General features: G+C 39.9%; 2 protein-coding genes across 3 annotated transcripts in view; one reads left to right on the plus strand and one right to left on the minus strand.

Moving 5' to 3' along the window:
* The window catches only part of IL13RA2 (interleukin 13 receptor subunit alpha 2), a 92,463-nt gene that overhangs the window by 2,979 nt on the left and 62,506 nt on the right, over positions 1-26,978 (minus strand). The window contains exons 2-8 of one of the 2 annotated variants that reach the window (XM_081081473.1): positions 16,104-16,229; positions 13,871-14,022; positions 12,330-12,483; positions 8,877-8,997; positions 5,986-6,170; positions 3,078-3,223; positions 1,121-1,265 (exon numbers count right to left, since the gene is read on the minus strand). In XM_081081473.1, coding sequence (XP_080937599.1) covers positions 1,121-1,265; positions 3,078-3,223; positions 5,986-6,170; positions 8,877-8,997; positions 12,330-12,483; positions 13,871-14,022; positions 16,104-16,197 — 997 coding nt within the window. In that variant the 5' untranslated portion in view covers positions 16,198-16,229. Of the gene's footprint in view, positions 1-1,120; positions 1,266-3,077; positions 3,224-5,985; positions 6,171-8,876; positions 8,998-12,329; positions 12,484-13,870; positions 14,023-16,103; positions 16,696-26,978 lie in introns of those variants that run through there. The other variant, XM_081081472.1, reaches the window with a different exon arrangement.
* On the plus strand, positions 9,162-9,302 carry LOC308511430 (short transmembrane mitochondrial protein 1-like; the record flags this gene model as incomplete). Its single annotated transcript, XM_081081474.1, has 1 exon — positions 9,162-9,302. The coding sequence occupies one exon, from the start codon at positions 9,162-9,164 to the stop codon at positions 9,300-9,302; it is 141 nt and encodes a 46-aa protein (XP_080937600.1).

The raw sequence follows: 26,978 nt of genomic DNA on the forward strand, positions 1-26,978 counted from the left end.
GGCCCTTAGTGATTATGCGATATATTTGGATTCTTTGTTGCTTATCTCTACTCAACTTGGGAATAAAATATAAATTTCATGAGGACAGGGATTATTTTATTGCTGTATCTCTCATGCCTGAAAAGTGTGCTTAATAAACATTTGCTAAGTGAAAGAGAACAATGATAACAGTATATTAATAGATATAAATATAAGTAGTCAAACAGCAATTTTAGTATAATGAATGACATGAAAGGAGATGAATGATAGATAGAAATGCCAGTATTTGTTTGTATCTATATCTGTATATATATTTATATACCTATATATCTGAAAGAGCAATGTTAGTTAATTTATGATATTTTGCCTTATTCTCAAGGCTTTTTTAGTCTATATTTCCATTTCAAAATATATATTTTATCACGTCACTTTAAATCAGTGTTGGAAGGGAATGGAATATGTATTTTACTAATGATGACATATTAATTAGAAAAATATTCATTAGACACAGTACTAGACACTCAAAAACAAGTATATGCTGACATATCCTTGTTTTAAGATTTCTGTTCTCTTAAAAATTGAAAGCAGCCCTAACCGGTTTGCCTCAATGGATAGAGCGTCAGCCTGCGGACTGAAGGGTCCCAGGTTCGATTCTGGTCAAGAGAATGTACCTTGGTTTCAGGCACATCCCCAATAGGGGGTGTGCAGGAGGCATCTGATCAATGTTTTTCTCTCATCAATGTTTCTAACTCTCTATCCCTCTCCCTTCCTCTCTGTAAAAAAATCAATAAAATATATTTTTTTTTAAAAATTGAAAGCATAAGAATATATTGTTAATACTATATAGACTCCCCCCAAAAGAACTAGTTTGTTCTTTTATGGACCAGCAGAAATACAAGAATATTGATAATAGAAATATAACAAGGTTCTTAATTAAACTAGTTAAATTATTCCTAGTTAAAACTGAATATTAAATTTTCCATAAATCTATGTTCGATTGAGGTGCTTGCTAATTTATCTTCTCTGATTATAGGCTATATGAAAGAGCCTTTTGATTTTCATAATTACAAAATACACTGAAAGAAAATTAATTTTACCAGCAAATTGCTCGTTATTTAGTTGCTATTCTTTTATCTCATACCTCTCCAACATTCTATTTCACTCCATTCGCTCCAAATTCCATCATCTGTGCAATAAACATTCATTTTGCTTCTCACTAAAAAGCATATTTCTTGGCTGTCATTTGATGTTCTTGTGACATACATTTCATTTTCAAATGTGGTAGCCTAAAAGCCAAGGAAAAAATAAGATTGCATTATTTGATCTAATTGCAGCTAGACCGATCCCATTTGTTTTGTTGATTTCAAAGTGGGTTTTGTTACATACGATATATGCATCAAATGACTACAAATGTATATACCAAAATCCTAACAGTGATTAGGTGGGTTCCTTTTTTTTTTTCTTCCCTTCCTTATCTATATTTCAAATTTTTTTCTATAGTAATAATGGATCACATGCAATAAAGGGCATGTGTGACAGGGCAAAATTGCTAGGTAGCTTTGGTGTTTATAACACCCAGTATTTGGATTAGTGTCAAATTTCCCAGATTCCATGAACTGGAAAATGCTACATACACTGAATTAGAAAAAGACAGCCATCATGTGAATGTTGTTTCTATGGAAACTATAAAATTCATACACATGAAACTTTTGCTCCCCCCCCCCCTTATTCTTATTTTGGTTAACTGCTATAAGACCAGTGTAGCAGTGCTCAGGGCTTGGCATGAAACTACCCTTGCAGATATGAGAACACAAAGCTGGATGATCGCAAAGGAAAAAAAAAATTACTGAAGCGATTACTTTAATTTTACATTTCAAAGAGCTGAAGAGCGTTTCTCTTCCAAAATAACAGCTTTGCTTTTATTGTAACTTTTTCTCTGGTTAAAGTGGACTGGGAATAAGATCTGGAGTTTAGTTCTAGCTGTGTAATTTGACTGTAAGTCAATTCATTTCCTTGGGACTTGTAAATCAATTCAACTCTGGTTTTCTCATGTTTATTAAATAAATTGATTAGAACTAATGCCTCACCTAATCTCCACCATCCTTTAAATTGGAAACCAATGAATAAAATTAACATACAACAATGTGGGGCTAAAGGCATCATCACCGCATTGTTGATGCTGGAGGGTAATCGGTCTTGCAAACATTGCCTACTTCCCCAGTTAGTCTCTCTTCCTTGCTACAAGCAATTCTCAGGTAGCACAACCAAACTCTAATTTTGTCCTGATGGCTATTCCTCAAGAAGGAGTTTTCTTTTTCTTTCTTTCTTTCTTTCTTTCTTTCTTTCTTTCTTTCTTTCTTTCTTTCTTTCTTTCTTTCATCTTTCCTGAGATCTCTTCATAATCCATCTTTTTCATGTACTTGGCAACTTTAATTTATTGACACATTATTGAAAATAAGTGACTGGATTATATCTAAGGTACTATGTAGCTTTGAAATTGGTATGATTGATTATACTTTCAGACCGCAAAGGTCTTTCTTTTGTCTACTAGATGATTTGAATTTTTGGAAATTAAAATAAGATAAATGTCACATTTATTCTGTTAGGTCGGAGAGAGCCCAGAATCGGATACATGCAGACATGTGACGAGATAATGGACTCCCCCTGGCATGTCTAACAGATCAGCATGCCAGACACAGATACAGGCTTCTCCCTGAATCAACACTGACCCCCACACAGATACTGACTCCTTCCTGAACACCTTGCTGACCCCCTGCAGCTGAAACTTCCTCAACTGAATACCTCAGCTCATGTCCCTGCCCCTCACCCAACCGCAGTATAAAAAAAGCGCCCCCCTCCCTGTTGGTGTGAATCCACGTGCCCTGTCCTTGGGGTACGTGGGTCTCCCAGGGCCGCAGAAATAAACCTTTCCCTTTCCTTTCTTTTCTGATTCACTGGACTCTCTATTTCTTGCGCCACCTCCTGAGCCACCTAACCTAACATATTCCTCATGGATATTAATTGATTGGTTTTCATGCTTGCTATTTTATTTAAAAGGCTATATTTATGATTTTCCCAAATAAGTAAAATGTTCATACCACCCAGGTAGTATTATCTTCTGTGAACTTAATTTCATAAATGAAACAATTTGCTGGAATGGGTCCTTCAGGTATGTTCCATTCCAGGTTAATATCCTCTGACTTCTTCACAATAATATTAAGATAGTCTGGTGGCAAAGGTTTAACTGAAAAGCAAAAGGAAACCATTTCAACATGGAGGTTACTGAAGTTTAGTAGTAGCCCTTATTAAAGCAAAGTAAACCTGTCATTGAGGAGAGCTCTCCCTGTCCCTATCTGTTGCCAGGGGTATGTGGGTTTCTTGCAATGTCACAAGAAAAAGAATTTCCTGAGCCTCACATGGTAGAATGAGTGGCATTTGTGTGGAGTTAAATCCCTGCTTTTACAAGGTCCCATTTCTCTCTGTCCTGCCAAGGAAAAAGTCCAGCTGAGCCTTTAGCAGGGCTAGAATTAAAGCCATTGCTCAGAGTTTCCATTCCATATTTGCAGTGTCTAACCCAGCATCAGGCTGGGTTAGTTTGTGTTTCGAACTACAGGCTATCAGTCCATTGCATGTGGGGTCTGCAAGGCCACATAGCTATGGAGGGAACATGGGTAGGAGCAAAGCCAGAGGAGCAAGAGAGCCAAGGCTTCCAAGAGCACCAAGAGCCAAGAGCCAATAACCAAGAGCCAAGAGCATGAACTCTTTTGTTTTGGGATTGTTTCTCCAAAGTTTTGTGGACTTGCATTGGCTCCACCTTCTCCTCCAGTCATTGATCTTTGTCCCCAGGTTTGACTGGAAGCAAGTACCTTACATCATCCCAACTCATTGAGCATATGCCTGCCGCGCACCCCCCCTGCCCCCCCCCTCCCCCCAGTGGTCTGCAGAGAATGGACCAGGGGTTCCCTGGGGAGTGTAATGTTACAGCTTCCTGTTGAAGCTGCCCAGGTGGCCATGCTTATAATGTATGGCCTCCCTTTTGCTTCTTCCTATTATTACTAACTAGCTTATTACAATGGTAGCAAACCTAGTAACCTAAGCCTTCAGGATAAATCATGTGACTCTGTGGGAAGAGCTCAGGAGATTTATCTCAGTGCAGTGGCAGATGCAATGGCGTGAGCGCACTCCGCCTATACAGGCTTCCTCGGCACACTGGGAAGTGGCAGCGCCCGCCTGTGTAAGCCCCTTAGAGCCCTACATAGTACCCTATCTTTCCTACCATTGGTTGCCCTAAGGATGGTGTAAACTTCTGATTGGTCTGGAATGTTATATATGTCGCTGCACTTAAACAATAAAGTCAGATCTGCATCTTGAACCGGTCTCCGGAGTCGGGCATGCTTCGTTAGGACTCCGTCGGCCTCACCCCCGCGAGACCCCCTGCCTCATGGCTCAAGACTATTCTCTATAATGTGAATGAAAATCAAAGTTGCTTGCCAACCAAGTTTGGGCTATTAATAAATCTTGATTATTTTGGAAACTAATTTTTGGTGAGTCACATATTGACAAATATTAAAGCCCAAGAGAAAAGTTAGAAGAGCCTAATCATTACAGTCATTTTTTTTTTTTTCATTTTGTAGTGAAGGGAAGTAGAATACATCGCTCCAAAATGTGCCACTTCGACACGTGGGTTGTTTTGAGCTGAAGACAATCAAGGTCCAAAAGACTCAGGAACAGTTTTATTTCTTTTACTTTTTTAAAGAGAATTTAAATAGATGGCCTGGTCCAGGAAGAGAGCTATCACCAGAGATAACTACAAAGACTATGGGCCAGCCCTGGCTGGTTTGGCTCAGTGGATAGAGCGTCAGCCTGCGGACTGAAGGGTCCCAGGTTCAATTCTGGTCAAGGTTCACCAAATAAAAATTAAAAAAAATAAAAAGAGTATGGGCCAGGCACGGTGAGCTGGGGGAAGCTGGCAGGGATTATTTGTTCTAAGTCCTTCCTGTGTCCCACTGTCTCTGTATGGAATTGCAAACATTTATTTACCAAACCTTTACTCTTCCCATCTTCCTGTGAATTGTTTTCCTTCCCTTTGAAGCCCCAGACCCCTATCCCCTTCTCCTTAGGTCAGGACAGCATATAAGCCTCAACTGCCTTATTGTCTTTGGGCCTCTCATATCTATGTGAGGCTCTCATACATATGTAATTAAATTTGTTTTTTCCTGTAAATCTGTCTTATAGCAATTTAATTATTAGACCAGTTAAAGAACCTAGAATGGTAGAGGAAAAATTTTTTATCCCCTACAGCACCATTAGAAACTACTACAATCATCATAGAAACAACACAACCATAGCTAATTTATTTAAAGTTTATGATGTCTTAGGCACTGAACCAGGGATGTTATATCATAAATTCATTCATATTTCACAATAAATCTGTGAGGTAATCTTTTATTATCCTCATTTTACTGATGAGGAAATTAAATAGATGTTAAAAGTATCTTGCCCAAGGCCATATAGCTAAAAAGTGGTAAATCCAAGATTCAGACCACAGTGTGGCTGACTCTAGAACCTGTTATTGTTGTCACTGTTAGAGATAAGAACTCAGACTCAGAAAATATCCAAATATATGCTTATTGAGATCTGGAACTAAGTAATTCCATAATTACTCCATCACTAACACTAGACAATAATACTATATAGCAGATCAACCCTTTGAAGCTGGGTAGTAGATTGTGAGTTCTAAATGAAAATGACACTTTACCCTTCATTCAATTACTTATCTTCCATACTTTTATATTTAATAAGAATGTCCTTGTATGCTCTGTTGGCCCTCATTTTTCTGGCTTTGCATTTTAGTAGGTATATATCTTTATATCTCTATCTCCATCATCTCTATATCTCTATCATCTCTATCTATATCTCTCTCTCGTTCTATGTCTATCTCTTCTCTTCCACATGGTTGTAAATGGCTTAAACTAGAAACATTTTGAAGTTGTTTGTTTACGTCACCTATATTTTGAAGCTGAAAAATGAAATAGCTGGGTCTGATAAGCTGGGATTCCGATGATCCATTAACACAAATGTAGAAATTTTTATAGTCTGGTTCCTCCAAATAGGAAAACCTGCATCCAATATTTTTCCCATTATCTTCAATGTAATCAGAACACTGTAAGGCATGGTCCAAGCCCTCATACCTGTAAAGGGAAGTTTTGTAAGAATTTTCTCACTGATATCTTCTGATACTATGGCGCCCAATTTTCAATTATCTTGAGATACTAAGTGAATTAAAAATCACTTAATAACATGCAATGTTTATTGAGTACCAACTATGTACCGGATCCTATGATAAATGCTAAGGATTCCATAGTAAGGAAAGCAGACATAGTCCATGATTTCATGGAGCTTACAATCTGATGGGAACCTTTACAAAATGTCAAAAATATGTTGACTCACCATCAGGATTTGTGAATCAAAGAGTAAGATTCTTATTAAGAAAACCAGGAATTTATATAATTATGGATTATAATGCCTTTTTTTATTATTATAGTTGGTTTATAATATTATCTTAGTTTCAGACGTACAACATAGATTCAACATTTGTATACCTTACAAAACAATAATCACAATAAGTCTAGTAACCATCTGTCACCATGCAAAGTTATTACAATTATTGACTATATTCCCTGTACGGTGCACTAGATTTCTGGGGCTTATTTATTTTATAGCTGGAAGTTTGTACCTCTTTTTCCCCTTCACTTTTTTCACCCATTCTCCAAGCCCCTTCTTCTCTGGCAACCTTCATCACTGTTGGTGAGATTGTAAATTGGTGCAGACAATATGGAAAACGTTATGGAGGTTCTTCAAAAAATTAAAACTAGAACTACCATATGAGCCACCAATTTGCACTTCTGGATGTTTATACAAAGAAAATGAAAACACTAATATGAAAAGATATCTGCACCCTATGTTCATTGAAGCATTATTTACAATAGACAAGCTTTGGAAGCAACCTAGGCATCTATCAATAGATGAAAGGATAAAGATGTGATATATATAAATATTACTCAGCAATAAAAAAGGATGAAATTTTGTCATTTGCAGCATGATACTTCCTTTTTTATATTGTACTGGAGAATTTACATTTGAAGTAAGCAGATTTACAAAATATTGTTATTTTTAATAAAATAAATGAAAATTCTCTGAGAATTTTCTTTAATGTGTTTCTCTCACATCAATGTTTCTCTCTTTCTTTCTCTCTCTTCCACTCTCCCTAAAAATCAATGACAAAAATATCCTCAGGTGAGGATTGAGAGAGAGAGAGAGAAACCTCAGAAAAGCCAGAGCTTGGCCGGTGTGGCTCAGTGGTTGAGCGTCAACCTATGAACCAGGAGGTCACAGTTTGATTCTCAGCCAGGGTTCAATTCCTGGTCAGGGCATACGCCTGGGTTGCAGGCTTGATCCCCAGTGAGGGGCATGCAGGAGGCAGCCAATCAATGATTCTCTCTCATCGATGTTTCTATCTCTCCCTCTCCCTTCCTCTCTGAAATTCATAAAAATACATTTTTTAAAAATTCAACAATAAAGATTTTTTAAAAAAGTTTGTAAAAGAGAGAGCCAGAGGGCATTCCAGATAGCAACGCACACAAGGTATGAAGGAGCATAACATCAGGTGATGATGGTTGGTTGGGAGGAGATCAACCAAAGAACTTGTATGCATATATACATTACCCATGGGCACAGACAATAGGGTGGCGGAGGCCTGGGGTGGGGGTAGTGGTGGCGGGGGGAGGAGGGGGGCAGGCTCTGACCAATGGGAGGTAAAAGCGGACATATGTAATACTTTTAACAATAAATGTTTTTTTTAAAAGAGCATAACCATGTGTGAGGGAAAATATGTAGCGATGGTCTAAATGGTGATGGCAGAAGGTAACTTTGGGAAGGCAGTGATACAGTGAGGCAGAGACTTGAATGGCAGTTTAGATTTTATCCTGGAGGCAATAGTAGCCACTGGAGCAAAAGAGTGGCACATGCATAGTGCAGAGTAGGAAGAGAAATTTGGCTACAATGTGCAGAATGAATGGGAAAGGGAGAGATTGGCATTTGGGGTGCTGTGGCAATCATGCAGGTTTAGGCTGAGGTGAGCCTAAAGTCATGTTCTTACAGAAGAGACAGGAAGTAAAAGAGAGATATATCACCTTGCAAAGGAGTTTCAGGACATGATCAGTGTTACCATGAAACAACTAAGGAATGAAGGAGATAGAAGATTCAATCTGGCTCTAAGTTTCAAAGTCTCAGTAATAGTTATCAAAGATGAAAACGTCGGAAAAAGAATCCAGTCTTAATAGGTACTTGCTTTTTCAAAAAGCAAGAATATAAAAAATGTCAATTTGTTTAGATTATAACTCCATCTATCTCAAGGATACAAAATTTAATCGACTATACAAAGTGATTGCATTCCTTGTATCACCCATACAGTGCCTTCCAGAAGCCACAGCCTAAACCTACTTACTCCCATTTAAAAACCCAAACAGCCCAGCTGGTGTGGCTCAGTGGTTGAATGTCAACCTATGAACCAGGAGGTCAGGGTTCAAATTCCAGTCAGAGGCGGGAGCACATGCCCAGGTTGCATGCTTGATCTCCAGTAGAGAGCATGCAGGAGGCAGCCGATCAATGATTCTCTCTCATCATTGATGTTTCTATCTCTCGCTCTCCCTCTCTGAAATTAATAAAAATATATCAAAAAAATAAATGAAACCCAAATAATTGTAAAACACACTTAATAAACACAGCACTGAAAAAATAAAATGAATTTAATTAAGTAAAAATACAGCTACTCATACAACGGATTAACTTTAATAGATATTTTCCTAATATGGAATTCTTATTATAAAAACACCTACCAGTAAAACAAGTAGTAATTGGTATCAAAGTTGACATCCATGCCAAGTTTCCAAGAGCACAGTAAATATTGCCAGTTGTAATATATACAATCCATATCCTGAATTTTAGTTTCCAGATCTCCTAAGGAATAAATGAACTGTGAATGCTTGAAAGGCACAGTGATGAATCATTCGGGAAATCACTGTATGATTTTTTTCCTTTCCTTTGACCTCTCCATTTCATTTAGCAATCAGCATAATCAAGAATATTTCAAAGGGGCCCTTCGCACCGCCTTCGCTGACATCATGCTCCAGTGCCTGGTTGGATTTACTTTTGGCAACCTGGTTGAAATGTGTCTGGCTCAAAATTATGACATGCCAAACCTGGTTAAAAAACTTGAAATTAAAAAGGACATGGATGCCAAGAAGAAACCCCCTAGTTCATGAGGCCAACTCTAGCACTGGTTCCAGGAAATCCTGACTCTCCTCATCTCTAGGCCCTCCTTCACACCCAAACCACAGCTTCTGCCTTCTATCCAGTCTCAGTCTTCGCTTCGAGCACAAATGGGGCCACAAGTTAAGAACTGCACTTACTTTCCCAACATCCTCACCTCTTCCCTTCTTCCTAGCAGCTTGGGAGGTCCTCAGACTGGAATTATGGTGCTAGATTAGTAAACATGACCTTTAATTAGTAGTCTCCCTCTTATTCTCTGGGATTTTTTACTGCCTTTTTCAAAAGAAAAATTAATGAGTTTTGGATAGCTGATCAGATATAAATAATGCTGACTTCATTGGCTAGCAATTATAATGAGTGTTTAAACATTTGGTACTAAATTATGTTATTTCAAGGTCACTAAAATTAAAATCTAGAAGCCAGTTTCTGGTGAATTATCCATTTATTTTATACTGTTCTCAATATAACTGGCATATATAATTCCATAGTTGCTAATTTAACCAATAAATCAATTTGCTACTCATCAACTGAGAAACTATATTCTGAGAACTCCATCAGGAATTGGGGAATCCTATATAATAAAAAGGTAATATGCAAATAGACCGAACAGTAGAACAACCAAACAACCAATCAAATTTTAATATGCTAATGATATGCTAAGGCTGCTCAACTGCTCACTATGAGGTGCACTGACCACCAGGGGGCAGATAGTCAACTGGTTGACCAGTCACTATGACGTGCACTGGCCACCAGGGGGCAGATGCTCTGACCTGTAGGTTAGCTTGCTGCTGGGGTCCAGCCAATCAGGACTGAGTGAGATGGGCCAGACATGCCCTGGAGTCCTCCTGCAGTTCCTCCCAGGCCCAAATCATGCACTGGTGGGGTCCCTCAGCCTGACCTGTGCCCTCTTGCAATCTGGGACCCCTCGGGGGATGTCAGAGAGCCGGTTTCAGCCCGATCCCACAGGCCACTCCCCTTGGGAGGGCACCAGATGCAGGGCTCATGGTTGGCAAGCACTGCTGTGTGGGGAGCCGATATAGGGTTAAGCCTCAGACTGACCTGTTGGCAAAGTCACAAACAAGTCTTCTTCTGAGTCTTAAACAACCCAATCTGAGAGGTGGCCACTGATTTACCCGTGCTGTCATTTAAAAAATAAAAATGGGGGAATTTGCCAGAAGCCAGTCCACCCTTGCTGCTTGACACAGTCGCTACAGGGAAGAAACATCTGCACAGCTTACGTTTCAAGGGACCTGGCGTATACGGCATACTGTTCTTAATATGTTTGCTCCCCTTCTTAGTGCTATGTGTTTTAACCAAGGTCACCTCTCTGAGAAAGGTTGTTTAGGACTAAGGAAGGGAATCTGTAAAACCCCTTAACTGCCAGGCGGGTAGTTAATCACTTTAACTACGAATAATCAAGCTTAAGCTACATAATCTTTACTTAGGATAATCTCCTTCAGTTACTTCCTTGTAGCTTAATAGAACAGTAGAGTAACCTTGGAATGAAGATAAGAAACACCCTTACCTTTGGAATAGAATGAATAGGATTAAAATCAACTGGTATAAATACAGATGTAACAGGACAATAAAGACAGAACCTGGCTGGAGAACCTGGCTATGCTGATCACCTGAATGCTGCCTCCATGTCATTTCTTCTTCGCTGACTCCGTCCACACCTTTGGGAACCCCTGGACCTGCTGGGGCTGGACCCCAACACAGCTGCAGCAGTGTGAGTCTCTCCCAATCGGGACTGATTGGGTGAGAGCCCACGACAGGCACAGTGGGGCTGGGATGAGTGGGAGCAGCAGGTAGGAGCTGCAGGTGGCATTGGGCTGCAGGTTTCAGCCCGATCCCTGCAGGCTACCCAGAGGGACCCCACCCATGCACGAATTTGTGCACCAGGCCTCTAGTCTACATATATAAAAGGCTAATATGCAAAGTGTCCCTTCAGGAGTTTGACTGGGAGAACAGGAGTTTGATTGCTCCTATGATGGGCACTGACATGGCAGGTGACCAGCAGTGGTGGCAGGGCACTGAGGGAGGGAGGGAAGAAGGAGGCAGGGAGGCAGGGGGAACTGTGAGGTGGCAGAGTATGGATGGGTGGCGAGAAAAGGAGGAGGTGAGGAGGCGGGGGGGGGACGGGACAGTGTGGTGGCAGTGCACAGGTGGCAAGGGAAGGAGGAGGCAGGGAGGCAGGGAGGCGGAGGAACCTGATCAACCCTGATCACTGGCCAGGCCTAGGGACCCTATATGTGCACAAATTTTGTGCACTGGGCCTCTAAAAAATAATGACTTTTGTTCTCAGTAGACTTCATAGTTTAGTATGCATGTTTTTTCTTAATGATGCATTTGATCTGGCTCATTTTCTCAAATGAATCATACTTATTTTAAGGGATTATAGATGCATTTGACATTACATGATGGATAAATGACAAGTCGTCTATAAAGGAAATTTTATGCCTTTTCACATTAAAAGAAATGTATCAACATTATAACTTTATAGTGATTCTCACAAGAAAACATTTTTTGCTGCAATCAGAAATTATCATTGTAATTTGTCAAATGTATAATTAGTTCATTTGAAAAAATTAAATAAAAATGTATGAATACATCACTTTAAAAAAAAGAGTATTTCAAAAGGAAGTTGTTGGAAATCACTTCACTGTCAAAGGGGCTTGCAAAATCAAAAACTTTTGAGGGCTCATTTACTAGTGTAAGTACTATTACAAGCATATACACAAGAACTAAGCATATACACATTTGGCAAATGCTCACATGCATGTTTATTAATATTACCCCAAAACTGGGAACTATGTTAGCCTAATAAGATGTAGGTTTTGCCAAATGTGTTTGCTAATATAAAAAATTTAAAAAGGCCAATCACCCACTCCTAAGAAGGATTCTATTTTGTGCCACACTCTCAACTGTACATGCAATCTCATGTATAAGAGTTAAAGGACTTTTTCCCTATGTGGATTGTTCTGACAATATTAAAAATGAAAGGAGAGCTTTGTTTTAACCTTGAGGTGATGTCCAATAACTAGCTTCTGACCATGAACTCTGAACTTCAGATCCATTTGTACATTGCCCTTGTAGAACTGTATGTATCTTTGCTTCAACGCCTTTGTTAAGATCAAACCCGTCTTTGTAAAGGAGATTCTTAGTGATGATGGTCTGATAAAAAGATGAGACAAAGTCAAGCTTAGAAACAGTGATGGCATCATGAGCTACATTAATATGGCTAATAAGTCATTAATACCCTGAGAAGTTTCAATATCTAGAAAATTCATCATGATTGTGTGATACAATTTCTCCATTATATTTCTGGCAGAACTCACTTCAGTATATTATGTTATTTGATGAGATCATTTGAATCTTAATATCTCATTCAAAAAACAAACCAAAAAAAATCTGGAAGAGAAAAAAAGGCTCTATGGCAGGATTTGAGCTTTAACCAACTTGAAATCAACAGATACATTTCACATACTATATACATGTTACATGGCAAATGATTTGTACCTTTCAAATGCCATATGAATTCTTCAGAAATAATATAAAATAAAATCTTGGGGGTAACTGAAGAAAGCAAGACAAATTGTGAGCTCCAAGGCTAAAATCATATATCATTAATCCTTGTATTCCTGATACCTAGCAGAGTGCCTGGCACAAAATGTTGCCCAGTAAATGATTTGAATTGCCCCTTGAAACTACCTAGCTGAATTAGGAAGGTAACAGAATTCCTTGTACAACAGATATCTTTAAATGAACATGCTTGTTGACTATATAAATAGTTAATACTTCAACTTAGTACAATATATGTAAATAACCATGTTATGTTCTGTGGGGTAAGTACAGAGATAAGGCTTGATTCCCACAGAGTAAAATCTCACAGTTGAGTAGCATATATAAGACCCATATACAGGTATATAAGTAACTATGAAATATTATAAAACATATAAGTACTCTTCAAGTTCATATTTCATGGGACCAAGTATTTTTCTATATACTTCCAATGGTAGTCTTAATACTGGATGGGGTGAAAATAGATGTGGCAAGAAGCACAGTAGAGAGCAGCAGCCACAGTGGCTTGTTATCCTATATAATAAAAGGCTAATATGCAAATCAACCAAACGGGGAAATGACTGGTCACTATGACACACTGACTACCAAGGTCGGCGTGAAACATGGCAGGTGACCAGCAGTGGCACTCCCACTCAATGCAGGAGCTGCCCCTGGTGGTCAGTGTGCTCCCACAGGGGGAGTGCTGTTTAGCCAGAAGCCAGGCTCATGGCTGGCAAGTGCAGTGGCAGTGGTGGGAGCCTCTTCTGCCTCCGTGGCAGAGCTAAGGACCCTTTGGGGGATGTCCAACTGCCAGACAGATATCCCCCAAGGGGTCCCAAGCTGAGGGACCCCCCCACCAGTGCACAAATGTCATGCACCAGGCCTCTAGTATCTTAATAATAGCTATTGAGATACAGGAATTAGAGTAGATACTGACATTAGGAATCATAAGAAAACTCCTAATAATTGCTCTGATATCACAAATGCATGCTTTACTTACCCTCCAGTTTTCACTATCAATGTTTCGGTATTTTAATTCATATTCTACTGTGTGTTCCTCACAATTATCCAGAAACAGTGGAGGTTGCCATTGCAAATAGAGATAACCTAAATATCCAGGATCCACTATCTCAAAATCCTCAGGAGGATTAACTGAAATAAAATAAAAATATTTTTAGTTTTCTCCCGTATCTAATGACAAAGATTGCTAAATCTAGATTACTTCCATATGTCCATCAACTGATGAATGGATAAATAAACTGTGGTTCATCTATACAATGGATACATGCCACACTATGAAGAACCTTGAAAACATAAAGCTAAATGAAATAAGCTACTACAAAAGACCACATATTGCATGATTCCATTTATATAAAATATCCAGAATAGGCAAATGCACTGACACAGAAAACAGATTAGTGGTTGCCAGGGGCTGGAGGGAGAGAAGGATGAGGCAGGACTACTGAATGGATATGAGGTTTCTTTTTGGGGTGATGTAAATATTCTAGAATTTGATACTAGTGGCTGTTACACAACTTTGTGAATATACTAAAAACCACAGAACAATGCACTTTTAAACTATATCTTGCCCAGCCAGTGTGACTCAGTGATTGAGTGTCGACCCATGAACCAGGAAGTCATGGTTCCAATACCAGTCTGAGCACATGCCCAGGTTGTGGGCACAATCCCCAGTGGGGAGCATGTAGGTGGCAGCTGATGATTTTCTCTCCCTCCTTCTTCCTCTCTGAAATAAATAAAAACATATTTTAGAAAGTTATATCTCAATAGAGCAGTTTAAAAATCTGGATTACTGCTATATAGTTATCCCCTCTTTCAGAAATCGCATATGCAAAATGTGGTTTTGCCTAGCTAGGTACTAAGTTTTCACAGAAACAAAAATTTCAACACGGAGTTATCTCTATGGTCATATAGATCATAATTTGGTCTAGGATGGGGACACTTTATTACATAAATCTCTCTAATAGCAAGAACCAAACAGTATTAATTCAGTGCATACTAAATCCATATAACATCATAGCACATACAAAAAAGGTATAGAAAATATAAAAGACAACTACAAGACTAAAGGCCTTAAGATTAGGCAGATCTTGTTGGTTTAATCTCATTAATTAAATCCTCTAGTAAACTAATGTTCAGAGTGATACCTAAAGTATGGCAAACCAGGGCCACTCTTTGGGAGGATTCAAGAAGTGGCAGGCAGCTGAATAGAGTGACATCTGGAAACAGCCCCTTTTATATTGGGGGGAAGAGGCAGTGGGAGGCAATGACTCCCCCATCTGGTAACTCAAAAGCAACAAAAACAAATAAATCCTATATAACAAAAGACTAATATGCAAATCGACCCAAAGGCAGAACAACCTGTCACTATGATGCTCACTGACCACCAGGGGGCATATGCTCAAGGTAGGAGCTGCCCCCTGGTGGTCAGTGCACTCTCACAGTGGGAGCGCTGCTCAGCCAGAAGCTCTGAGCCAGGCTCACAGCTGGTGAGCACAGTGACAGTGGCGGGAGCCTCTCCCACCTCCAAGGCAGTGCTAAGGATGTCCAACTGCTGGCTTAGGCCCGCGGGGAGCCTAAGCCATCAGTTAGACATCCCCTGAGGGCTCCCGGACTGCAAGAGGGCGCAGGCTGGGCTGAGGGACCGCCCCCCCCCCATGAGTGCATGAATTTCGTGCATCAGGCCTCTAGTATTCTATAAACTTTTGTACTAGCAAAGCTAGCAGTACTATACTATGACCCTCATGCTGCCTTTCTGCTGCTAAATCTCTCTCATTTCTATTGTGTCATTCATTTTAATACTTTATAACACTGAGGTGAGGGGGAAAATATCCACAGAAAGAAGTTGTGGCAGGTTTTTTTTAAAAAGTTAAGGATAGTAATTAAGGAAAGTTTCAGTTAGTTGGGTACTAGGCAGTGAGGTTTCAGATAATTTACCTATTCATTAGATAAAACTATATAAAACATTTATAAATGTTTTGGAATTAATTCAGGAAGCCCATGAACAAATATATATGTTCTTACTAGTCAGTCTCATGTATAAATAGCTATTGAGTTTGGCTTAAGTTTGGTTTTTATCCCACAAAATATTTATCATCAGTTACCTTATACATTAATTCCAATAACAATCCACCTACTTGTCATGCATTTTCTTAGGGAACGTTGAAAAGGCAGTTAATAACCCTAATTTTAAAACTACTCCATTGTTGGTTTACCTTTTATCTCAGTGTTTGAAGACAAAGTAGAGCCAAATGCTGTGCAAATAAGAATGGCATATAGGCATCTGACATCCAAACGAATGAAAGCCATTTCTCTAAAATTTAATACCTTGAAATTCCACTCTAAGAAAAAAAAATACATTTTAACTTTATCTTACTTCAAATAACCAAATGACTAAATGTGACTGGAAACACATTTGGGAACTTTCTGCATGCCTGCCTATCAAGATTTGGGAAAATTGTGCCCCTCTGAACCATGAACCAAAAAAATCAAGTTTGGAACCAAAGTATTTGGAAATTGAGGATTCTAGTCTCATCCTTCTTATAAAGCTGAAAACAAAGCAAAACCTGTATCCCTTCACCCGCCTCCAACTCCCACACCCACACTTTTCTATACATTACATCTGTGGCCAGGAGGGGATGACAGCCTTCAGCCTGAAGACTGAGCCAGAACTACCAGAGTGCTCTAACTGGTTCACCGGAGGGAATTATGACATCATTAGTCTCCATAGCAACCCTCTCCCCTAGAAACAAAGAAAACACTAACACAAACTTTTTTTGAAATAAAACGTATTTGAAAGTTATCTGACTGCTAAGAATGCTCAGAACCCACTCCAAAAGCCTCAGATAACTCAAAGCTTTGTTCTATTTCTTCATAAATATTAAATCATCATCTCTCATATCTGTTTCACTCTTCCCTGTTTTCTTGTACCAGTAAATGGTATCAACATCTTCCCAGCTGCCCAAACCAGAAACCTGGGAGTTTTCCTCAATTTCTCCTTCTCTCATCTAAGATCTCAATTATTACTACCATTTCCTAAATTGAGGATCTTTTCATCAAGGATCTCCTTATCCAGTCTTTCCTGCCTCCAAACCATTCTCCACTCACGTAGCAAAAATGACCTCTCTAAAAGGGAAATCTGAACTTATTAGCCTTTTCTTAAAGCAGTACTTCACTGCCACAGAATATAATTTAATGATCTTTTTTGGAGATTCCAACATGGTGGCTGGAATAACTGGAGTGAGGGAGAGAGTGAGTGAGTAAGGGAGTGAGAAGAGAGTGTGTGGATGTGCAGGGTGTGTGTGTGTGTGTGTGTGTGTGTGTGTGTGTGTGTGTGTGTTTACCAGTCAGATCTTGTAGGAGTCTCGGGGCGGGTGGTTCAGGCTCTCCAGGACAAAGAGCCCTTGCTACCACCATAGGTATTCCCTGGGTGGGCACGACTCTGGTTCAGAAACCACACTATCTTGAAGGGGAGAGTGGCAGCGGCTAGGAACACAGCATCACCACCACCCAGACTAGCCTTGAACTCTGACCATGCAGTAAGTTGAAGGACAGCAAGACCTCACCTGCATTCTGCTGCATCCACTGCTCGAGAGGGGCAGCTAGTAGAACACCAGCGGGACCTCACAAGCGTCCACTGACACAGGCACTGACTGAGACAGCCAGGGAGTGGAATGCCAGGGGGCCTCATGCATGCCCCCTCCCCCACTACAAGTACTTCCTGGGGCCACCAGCTAGTGGAGCACTAGTGGGACCCCTAGCACCTGTAGCTGACACTTACAGGTCCAACTCCATGGGGAAAGGGAGTACAGCTCAGAACAGGGAAAAAGTGTGAGACTCAAGGCAGACCCAGCCTCTGGGCCAAGGAGGTCTGACCACTGGACTACTAGGGGCTTCAACCTCTCAGACCTCAATCAGGTTGCAAAAAGGGCAGTGATTCAGAACAGACACACCAAGGGACCAGATTCAACATCAGAACAAAATCCAGCTATCCCCACAACTCCAGCCAGCGGACCCAAAGGTCTTTGAGTGTGTGAGTGTGTGTGGTTTGGTTTTTTGATGTGTGTGTGTGTCTGAGTGGATTTTTTGTTTTTTGTTGTTCCCACACACACTCTTTTTTCTTCTTTTTTATTGCATATCTCTATTTTCTCTCTTTCCTTTGATTCTATTCTACTTTAGCCTTTCATTATTATTTTTTTTCTTGTTTTGTTTTTCTCTTTTTTCCCATTTCTTTTCTGTTTTTATTTTTCCTATTTATAACTTCATATACCCATTATTACTATGCTTTAATTTCATTATTATTATTTCATTTATTTCCTGTTTCTTCTTCTTTTTTCCACCTATACTAGTTCTTTTAGCTTCTTCCTTGCTTCCATATAGCCTTTTTTTGCCTTCTTTTTTCTTTGTATCACCTCTAAATCTTTGGTCACATGTCTTTTAGCATTCTTTTTATATTTTTCTGTGCTTTTCTTTGCTTTCTCTTCTTTTTCCTTTTAGTCTTTCCAGTTGTTGATGCACTGAGTAGCTTGATTTTTGTGGTGCTTTGGTTTGGCCTTGTTGTGTCTTTTTCCATTCTGTTAGCACTGTATAACAGCTGGCACAAAGATGTTGGGGTTGAACCTCACTGGCAGCAAGTCCAAGGGGATATCCTTCCCAGGAATGGGACATCAACAATCAAGTCCCAATTACAACAGGAGAGCCCAAATAATGCACACAAGGAGTATTCCTAGAGCATCTAGCTCAGGTGAACACAGAGACTGCACCACTGGACCCTTCAAAACACTTTCTACACTAGGCCATCCCACAAAGACTGGAAGACATAGCAGTTCTATGTAATACATAGAAGTAAATACAGAGACAGGTAAAATGGATAGACACAAAAGCAACCCCCAAATGGGAGAAAAGAAGAAATCTCCAGAAAAAGAAATAAATGAGATGGAGGCAAGCAACCTATCAGACATAGAGTTCAAAGCAATGGTTATAAAGATGCTTAAGGAACTTAGTGCAAATTACAATAGCATGAAAAGAGAAATAGAGGCCATGAACAAGAACCAGGCAGAAATGAAGAATGATATATCTGAAATCAAGAACACACTTGAAGATATTAAAGGTAGATTGAATGAAGCAGAGGATCAAATCAGCAATTTGGAAGACAAGATAGAAATAAATACCCAATTAAAGCAGCAAATGGAAAAAGTAATTAAAAAGCAGGAATATAGCTTAAAGGAACTCTGGGATGACATGAAATGTAACAACATCCACATTATAGAAATACCAGAAAGGTAAGAAGTTCAGCAAGGAACAGAGAACCTGTTTAAAGAAATAATGACAGAAAAGTTCCCCAACCTGGTGAAGAAAAATGTCACACAAGTTTAGGAGGTACAGAGAGTCCCAATCAAGATGAACCCAAAGAGACCCACACCTAGACACATCATAATTAAAATGGCAAATGTTAAAGACAAAGAAAGAATCTTAAAGGCAGCAAGAGAGAGACAGAAAAGTACCTGTAAAGGAATTCCCATTAAAATGTCAGCTAACTTTTCAATAGAAACACTTTAGGTCAAAAGGGAGTGGCATGAAGTACTCAAAGTAATGAAAAGCAAGGGCCTAAACCCAAGAATACTATATTCAGCAAGGCTATCATTTAAAATTGAATGTGAAATAAAAAGCTTTCCAGACATAAAAAGGTTAAGGAGTATATTACCGCCAAAACAGAAATGCAAGAAATGTTAAAGGGACTGCTCTATGAAAACGAAAAGTGGGGACAGAGGATCATAAGGCATAAATAAAATAAAGATGGCAATAAAGAAATACTTATCAATAATAACCTTAAATGTAAATGGATTAAATGCTCCAGTCAAAAGACATAGGGTGACTGAATTAGTAAGAAAACATGACCCATATATATGCTGTCTACAAGCAACCCACCTCAGAACAAAAGATACACACAGACTGAGAGTAAAGGGGTGGGAAAATATATTCCATGCATATGGATAGGAAAAGAAAGCTGGGATAGCAACACTCACATTAGATAAAATAGACTTCAAAACAAAGACCATAAAAAGAGATAAAGAAAGCCATTTCTTAATACTAAAGGGAATGATTCAACAAGAAAATATAACCCTTGTAAACATATATGCACCCAATACTGGAGCACCCAACTATATATAACAAGTATTGATGGACTTTAAGGGAGAGATTGACAGTAATACAGTCATAGTAAGGGACTTTGACACCCCACTGACATCACTGGATAGATCTTCCAGACCAGAGGTTCTCAACCTGTGGGTCATGACCCACAGGGATTGCCTAAGACCATTGGAAAACACATACATAATTACGTATTGTTTTTGTGATTAACCACTATGCTTTAATTATGTTCAATTGGTAACAATGAAATTGGGGGTCACCATAACATGAGGAACTGTATTAAAGTGTCGCGGCATTAGGAAGGTTGAGAACCACTGCTCTAGACAAAAATGAATAAGGAAACAGAGGCCTTAAATGACATACTAGATCAGATAAATATAACTGATATTTAAAGAACATTTCTCTCCAATACAACAGAATATACATTCTCCTCAAGCACACATGGGGCATTCTCAAAGATAGACCACACGTTAGGGCACAAAACAAGTCTATACCAATTCAAGAAGATTGATATAAAACCAGGCATTTCAGATCACAATGGCATGAAGTTAGAAATCAACTACAATAAAAAATTTAAAAACACTCAAATACATGGAGACTATATAGCATGTTATTAAACAATTAGAGGCCCAGTGCACAGATTCATGCACTGGTGGGGTCCCTCAGCCTGGCCTGCACCCTCTCGCAATCCAGAGCCCCTCGAGGGATGTTGGAGAGCTGGTTGAAGCCCGATCCCTGTAGGCCAGGCCAAGAGAACCCATTGGTGCATGGGCCTCTAGTATGCATATAAGATCTTTGGATAATCTCTTCCCACCCCCGCCTCCCTTCTTCCCTCTGAGATTCATCAGTCTGTTCCATGTTTCCATGCCTGTGGTTTCCACTCCTGCAATGAGCTTCTGTTCCCTGGTGGTCAGTGCATATCATAGCTACCGGATGGTCAGCCAGTCAGCCAGTTGGCCAGTTGGCCAGTTGGCCAGTCGCTTAGGCTTTTATATATATAAATGAATGGGTTACCAATGAGATCAAGCAAGAAATTAAAAACTTCCTGGAAAAAAATGAAAATGAACACATAACCACCCAAAATCTATGGGAAAGCAGTCCTGAGAGGGAAGTTCATAGCACTACAAGCCTACCTCAAGAAATAAGAAAAACAACTAATGAGCCATCTAATCCTACAATTAAATGAATTAGAAAGAGAACAGCAAAAAATGCTCAGAGGGAGTAGAAATAAATGACAGAGCAGAAATAAATGACATAGGGACTAAAAAAATAATAATACAATAGATCAATAAATCCAAGAGCTGGTTCCTTGAAAAGATAAATAAGATTGATGAGCCCCTAGCCAGACTCATCAAAAAACAGAGGACCCAAATAAATAAAATCAGAAGTGAAAGAGGCAATATAACAATGGGCACCACAGAAATACAAAGGATTGGAAGCAAATACTACAAACAACTACATGCCAACTGTACAACCTGGGTGAAATGGACAAATTTCTAAAAATATACAATCTTCTAAAACTAAATCAGGAAGAATCAGAAAACCTAGGTAGGACAATAACCACTGATGAAATTAAAGCAGTAATTTAAGAGCTTTCAGCAAACAAAAGTCCCGGACCAGATGGATTCACGGGAGAATCTGATCACACATTTAAAGAAGAACTAACACCTATCCTCCTCAAACTATTCCATAATATTCAGGAGAAGGGAAGACTTATAAGCTCCCTTTACGAGGCCAGCATTATTGTAACTCCAAAACCAGATAAAGACATTACAAGAAAGAAAACTATAGGCCAATATCCCTGATGAACATAGATGCTAAAATACTCAACAAAAATATTAGCAAATTGGATCCAGCAATATATTCAAAAGATCATACATCGTGATCAAGTAGGATTTATTCCAGGGATGCAAGGATGGTACAATATTTGCAAGTCAATAAATGTGATATATCACATAAACCAACTGAAAGATAAAAACCACAGCCCACTGGCATAGGTCAGTGGTTAAGTGTTGATCTATGAAATCAGGAGGTCACAGTTCGATTCTTGGTCAGGTCACATGCCTGGGTTGTGGGCTTAGTCCCCAGTGTAGGTCATGCAGGAGGCAGTCAATCAATGATTGCCTCTCATCATTGATGTTTCTGTCTCTCTCTGCTTCTCCCTTCCTCTCTGAAATAAAGAAAAATACATTTAAAAAAAAGAAAGATAAAAGCCACATGATCATATCAATAGATGCAGAAAAAGTATTTGACACAATCCAGCACCATTTTTTGATAAAAACTCTCAGTAAAGTGGGAACAGAAGGATCATACCTCAGCATAATAAAGGCTATATATGACAAAACTACAGCCAATATAATACTCTGTGGGCAAAAACTAAAAGAAATTCTCTTAAGAACAGGAAGAAGACAAGGATGTCCACTTTCACCACTCTTATTCAACATAGTACTAGAAGTCCTAGCCATAGCAATCAGATAAAAAGAGGAGATAAAAGGCATTCAAATTAGAAAGAAGGAAGTAAAACTCTCATTATTCAAAGATGACATGATATTGTACATAGAAAACCCTAAAGACTCCTCCAGGAAAATACTAGACTTAATAAAGTAATTAGGCAAGGTAACAGGATACAAAATCAACATCCATAAATTGATGGCATTTTTATGCACCAATAATGAACTCTCAGAGAGAGAAACTAAAAAAGCATTCCCATTTACAATTACAGCAAGAACAAAAACTAAAATACCTAGAAATAACTTAACCAAGGAGGTAAAAGACCTGTACTTGAAAAACAATAGGATATTGAAAAAAGAAATAGAGGAAGATACAAACAAATGGAAATGTATATTATGGTCATGGATTGGAGGAATTAACATCATTAAAATATCTATACTACCCAAAGCAATCTATAGATTCAACACAATCTTTATTAAAATACCAATGGCATATTTCACAGATCTAGAAGAAATACTTCAAAAATTTATAGGGAACTATAAAAGACCCCAAGTAGCTACAGCAATCTTGATAAAGAAGAACAAAGTAGGAGAGATCACAATGCCAGATATCAAACTATACTAAAAAGCCATTATAACCAAAATAGCCTGATAATGGCACAAGAAGAGGCATATAGTCCAATAGACCAGAACAGAGAGCCCAGAAATTGATCCACACCATTAAGGTCCATTAATGTTTGACAAAGGAGGCAAGAACATACAAGGGAGTAAAGAGAGTCCCTTCAACAAATGGTACTGGGAAAACTGGACAGACACATGCAAAAAGATAAAATTAGATCACCAACTTACACCATACACAAGAATAAGCTCAAAATGGGTAAAAGACTTAAATGTAAGGCATTAAACCATAAAAATCTTAGAGGAGAACATAGGCAGCAAAATCTCAGACATCTCATGTAGCAATCTGTTTACAGATACATCTCCCAGGGCAAAGTAAACTAAAGAGAAAATAAACAAATGGGACTATATCAAAATAAAAAGCTTCTGGACAGCAAAAGAAACCACCATAAAAATGAAAAGGGAACCACCCACTGTGTGAGAGAACCTATTTGCCAATGATACATCTGATAAGGGGTCAATATAGAAAATATATAAAATACTCATATAGACTGAAAAAAAAGATGGCGGCTGGCAGGACGGAGGTGAGGGATAGGTGAGCGAGTGAGGGGATGAAAGGAGAGTGTGTGGATGTGTGGTGTGTGTCTGAGTGAGTGAGGGACAGTTAAATCCGGCAGGAGCAGCAGAGGCTGGCAGACCAGGCTCTCTGGGACAGGGAGAGACTACCACCACTGCAGGCACTCCCCTGACTGCGGGACTTGGGCACAGAGCCCACGCCATCTTGAAGGGGAGAGTGGCCTCTTCTAGAAACTCATCACCACCACCACTCAGACAGTCCTTGGACACTGCCCGCGACCCAGCAGCCACTCCAGCCAAAATCCTGCAGCCACACCCGCAGACTCACAGACCCTGGGATCTCCACCTCCAAAGGAGCACCACACCCGAAGCAGTAAGTGCAGCCTCCCCCTCCTCAGTGGCAGACCTTCCACATTGCATTCGCGTGTCTCCAACGCACAGGTCTCTGAGGCACACCACTCAATAGGAGTCACTGTGAGCCTCAGCTGGGTGTGATTTTTACAGACACAGGCGCACTCTTCCCCAGTAGAAATTTTGAATTCCTTCTGCCTGAATAACTGCCCACACACACCCAGCTGTGCAACTTAAGCGCCAGGGCCCCTCAGAGTGTGGCAGAGCTCAGCGCTGGTGAACTGCACTGCTACAGTTGTACATTCCCCCGAGCCCATCTATCCACAGGGCACTTTGGGAAGCCACAGTGAGCCTCTGCTGGGTCCGATCTTGTACTAATAGGGACGCACTCCCCTGGGCAGTAGAAATTCTGAATTCACCCATCCTGGATACCTGCCCAAAGACGCCTCGATTAAGGGTGCCAGGGTCCTTCAGAGTGTTTCACTGTACCTGCGCTAGCAAACTCACTGCAGGTGCTCCTGTGTGCTGCCACTGGGAACACGAGCCTATCCACCACAGGTGCATCAGCAAAAACTGAGTTTCCCCACCCCACAGCTGCAGAACTCTGGACACTACAGGTGCAGGCTTTTCCAGCATGCAGGTCTCCCAAGACCACTGCTCCACAGGCAGCCCTGGGGCGCCACTGTGAGCCACGCTGGACATGCACTTAAGAAAATAGGGGTGCACTGCTGGGCTGCAGAAACGCTGAATTCCCTCTTCTGGGATACCTGCCCACAGACACTGCAATCCAGTGGCTTCAGTGCCAGGGCCCTTCAGAGTGTGTCAGTATACCCTGTTGGCAAACACACCACAGAGCCTCTGTGAACTGCAGCTTGGATCACCTGTATCCAACAATGGAGGCAGCAGCAAAAGCTGAGTCTGCCCACCCCACAACTACAGAACTCTGGACACCACAGTCATGCCTTGCCAGAATGCAGGCTTCCTGAGCTCCACCACCCCAATAGACGGTTCCTGGGTGCCAATGTGAGTCCCTGTGGGGCACGAGTGATTTCAACCAAGGGCATAAGACAGCAAAAATTAGAACACCACTTCCATGGCTGCTGACTTCTAGACACCTCAGTTGCACCTTCCCAGCTTGCAGGCCTACATCAGGAGAACCCAAATAGCTCAAGTAGGGAGCTACACTAGACTATCAAACCCAGGAGATTTCCGAGGTCACACCAGTAGCACCATACCCTAAAAAAACTAGGTAGCAAAGCAATCAGAGCTACGATTAAAACATTACAGCTAAACATGGGAAGACAAAAAAGCAATCCACAAAGGAAAGAAAAAGAGGAATCACTAGAAAGGGAGTTAAATGAAATTGAGGTTACTAACTTATCAGAGAAAGAATTCAGAGTAATGGTCATAAGGATGCTCAAACGGCTGGATGACAAATGCACACAACTCAATGAGAATTCTAAGGAGCTAAATGAGACTGTCACCAACATGAAAAGGAACCAAAAGGAAAAGAAGAACGACATAGCTGCAATAAAGAACACAATGGAAGGCTTAAACAGCAGACTGGAAGACCACATCAGCAAATTAGAAGACAAGGTAGGAAAAAACACAAACACAGGAGCAACTGGAAAAAAACTTAAAAAGCAAGAGGAGAGCCTAAGGGAGCTTTGGGACAATGCAAAACGAAAATAACATTCGCTTAATAGGGGTACCAGAAGGAGAAGAGGAGAAGCAAGGAATAGAAAACCTGTTTGAAGAAATAATGACGGAAAACTTCCCTGATACTGGCAAGAAAAAAACTACACAAGTCCAAGAAGCACATAGTGTGCCAAACATGATGAACCCCAAAAGACCAACACCAAGACACATCATAATTAAATTGGCAAACACCAACATCAAAGTAAGAATCTTAAAGGCTGCCAGAGAGAGACAGAAAGTTACCTACAAGGGATCTCCTATTAGAATATCAGCTGACTTCTCAACAGAAATACACCAGGCCAGAAGGGAATGGAATGAAATATACAAAGTGATGCAAAGCAAGGGACTGAATCCAGGAATACTATACCCAGCAAGGCTATCATTCACAATTGAAGGTGGAATCAGGAGCTTCAGAGACAAAAAAGGGCTAAGAGAGTTTATTATCACCAAACCAGCAATGCAAGAAATGCTAAAGGGACTGCTGTAAAAAGAAGAAACAGAAAGACAAGAAGAAACACAAACATTAAGAATAAAAATGACCACAAACAAGTACTTTTCAATAATAACATTAAATGTAAATGGATTAAATGCTCCAATCAAAAGACACAGGGTAGATGAATGGATAAGAAAATATGACCCATATATTTGCTGTCTGCAAGAGACCCACCTCAGAACAAAGGATTCACACAGACTGAGAATGAAGGGATGGAAAATTTTTTTCAGGCAAATGGAAATGAGAAAAAAGCTGGGGTTGCAATACTTATATGACAAAATAGACCTCAAAGTAAAGGCCATAACAGGAGATAAGGAAGGCCACTACATAATACTAAAGGGAGCAATTCAACAAGAACATATAACTCTGGTAAAATTATGCACCAAAACAGGAGCACCCAAATACATAAAACAACTTCTGGAAGATGTCAAGGGAGAGATCGATAGCAATACAGCCATAGTAGGGGACTTTAATACCCCACTGACACCACTGGATAAATCCACTAAACAAAAAATCAGCAGAGAAACAGCAACCCTAAATGACTCACTAGATCAGATGGACTTAATTGACATCTTCAGAATATTTCACCCCAAAGCTACAGAATATACATTCTTCTCCAGTGCACACAGGACATTTTTAAAGATAGACCACATATTAGGACACAGGCAAAGTCTCTTCAAATTCAAGAGAATAGAAATCATAACAAGCATCTTCTCAGATCACAATGGCATAAAACTAGAAATCCACTACAATAA

The sequence above is a fragment of the Myotis nattereri genome, assembly GCF_964212035.1.
Source record: "Myotis nattereri genome assembly, chromosome: X".
In the NCBI taxonomy this organism is placed as follows: Eukaryota; Metazoa; Chordata; class Mammalia; order Chiroptera; family Vespertilionidae; genus Myotis; species Myotis nattereri.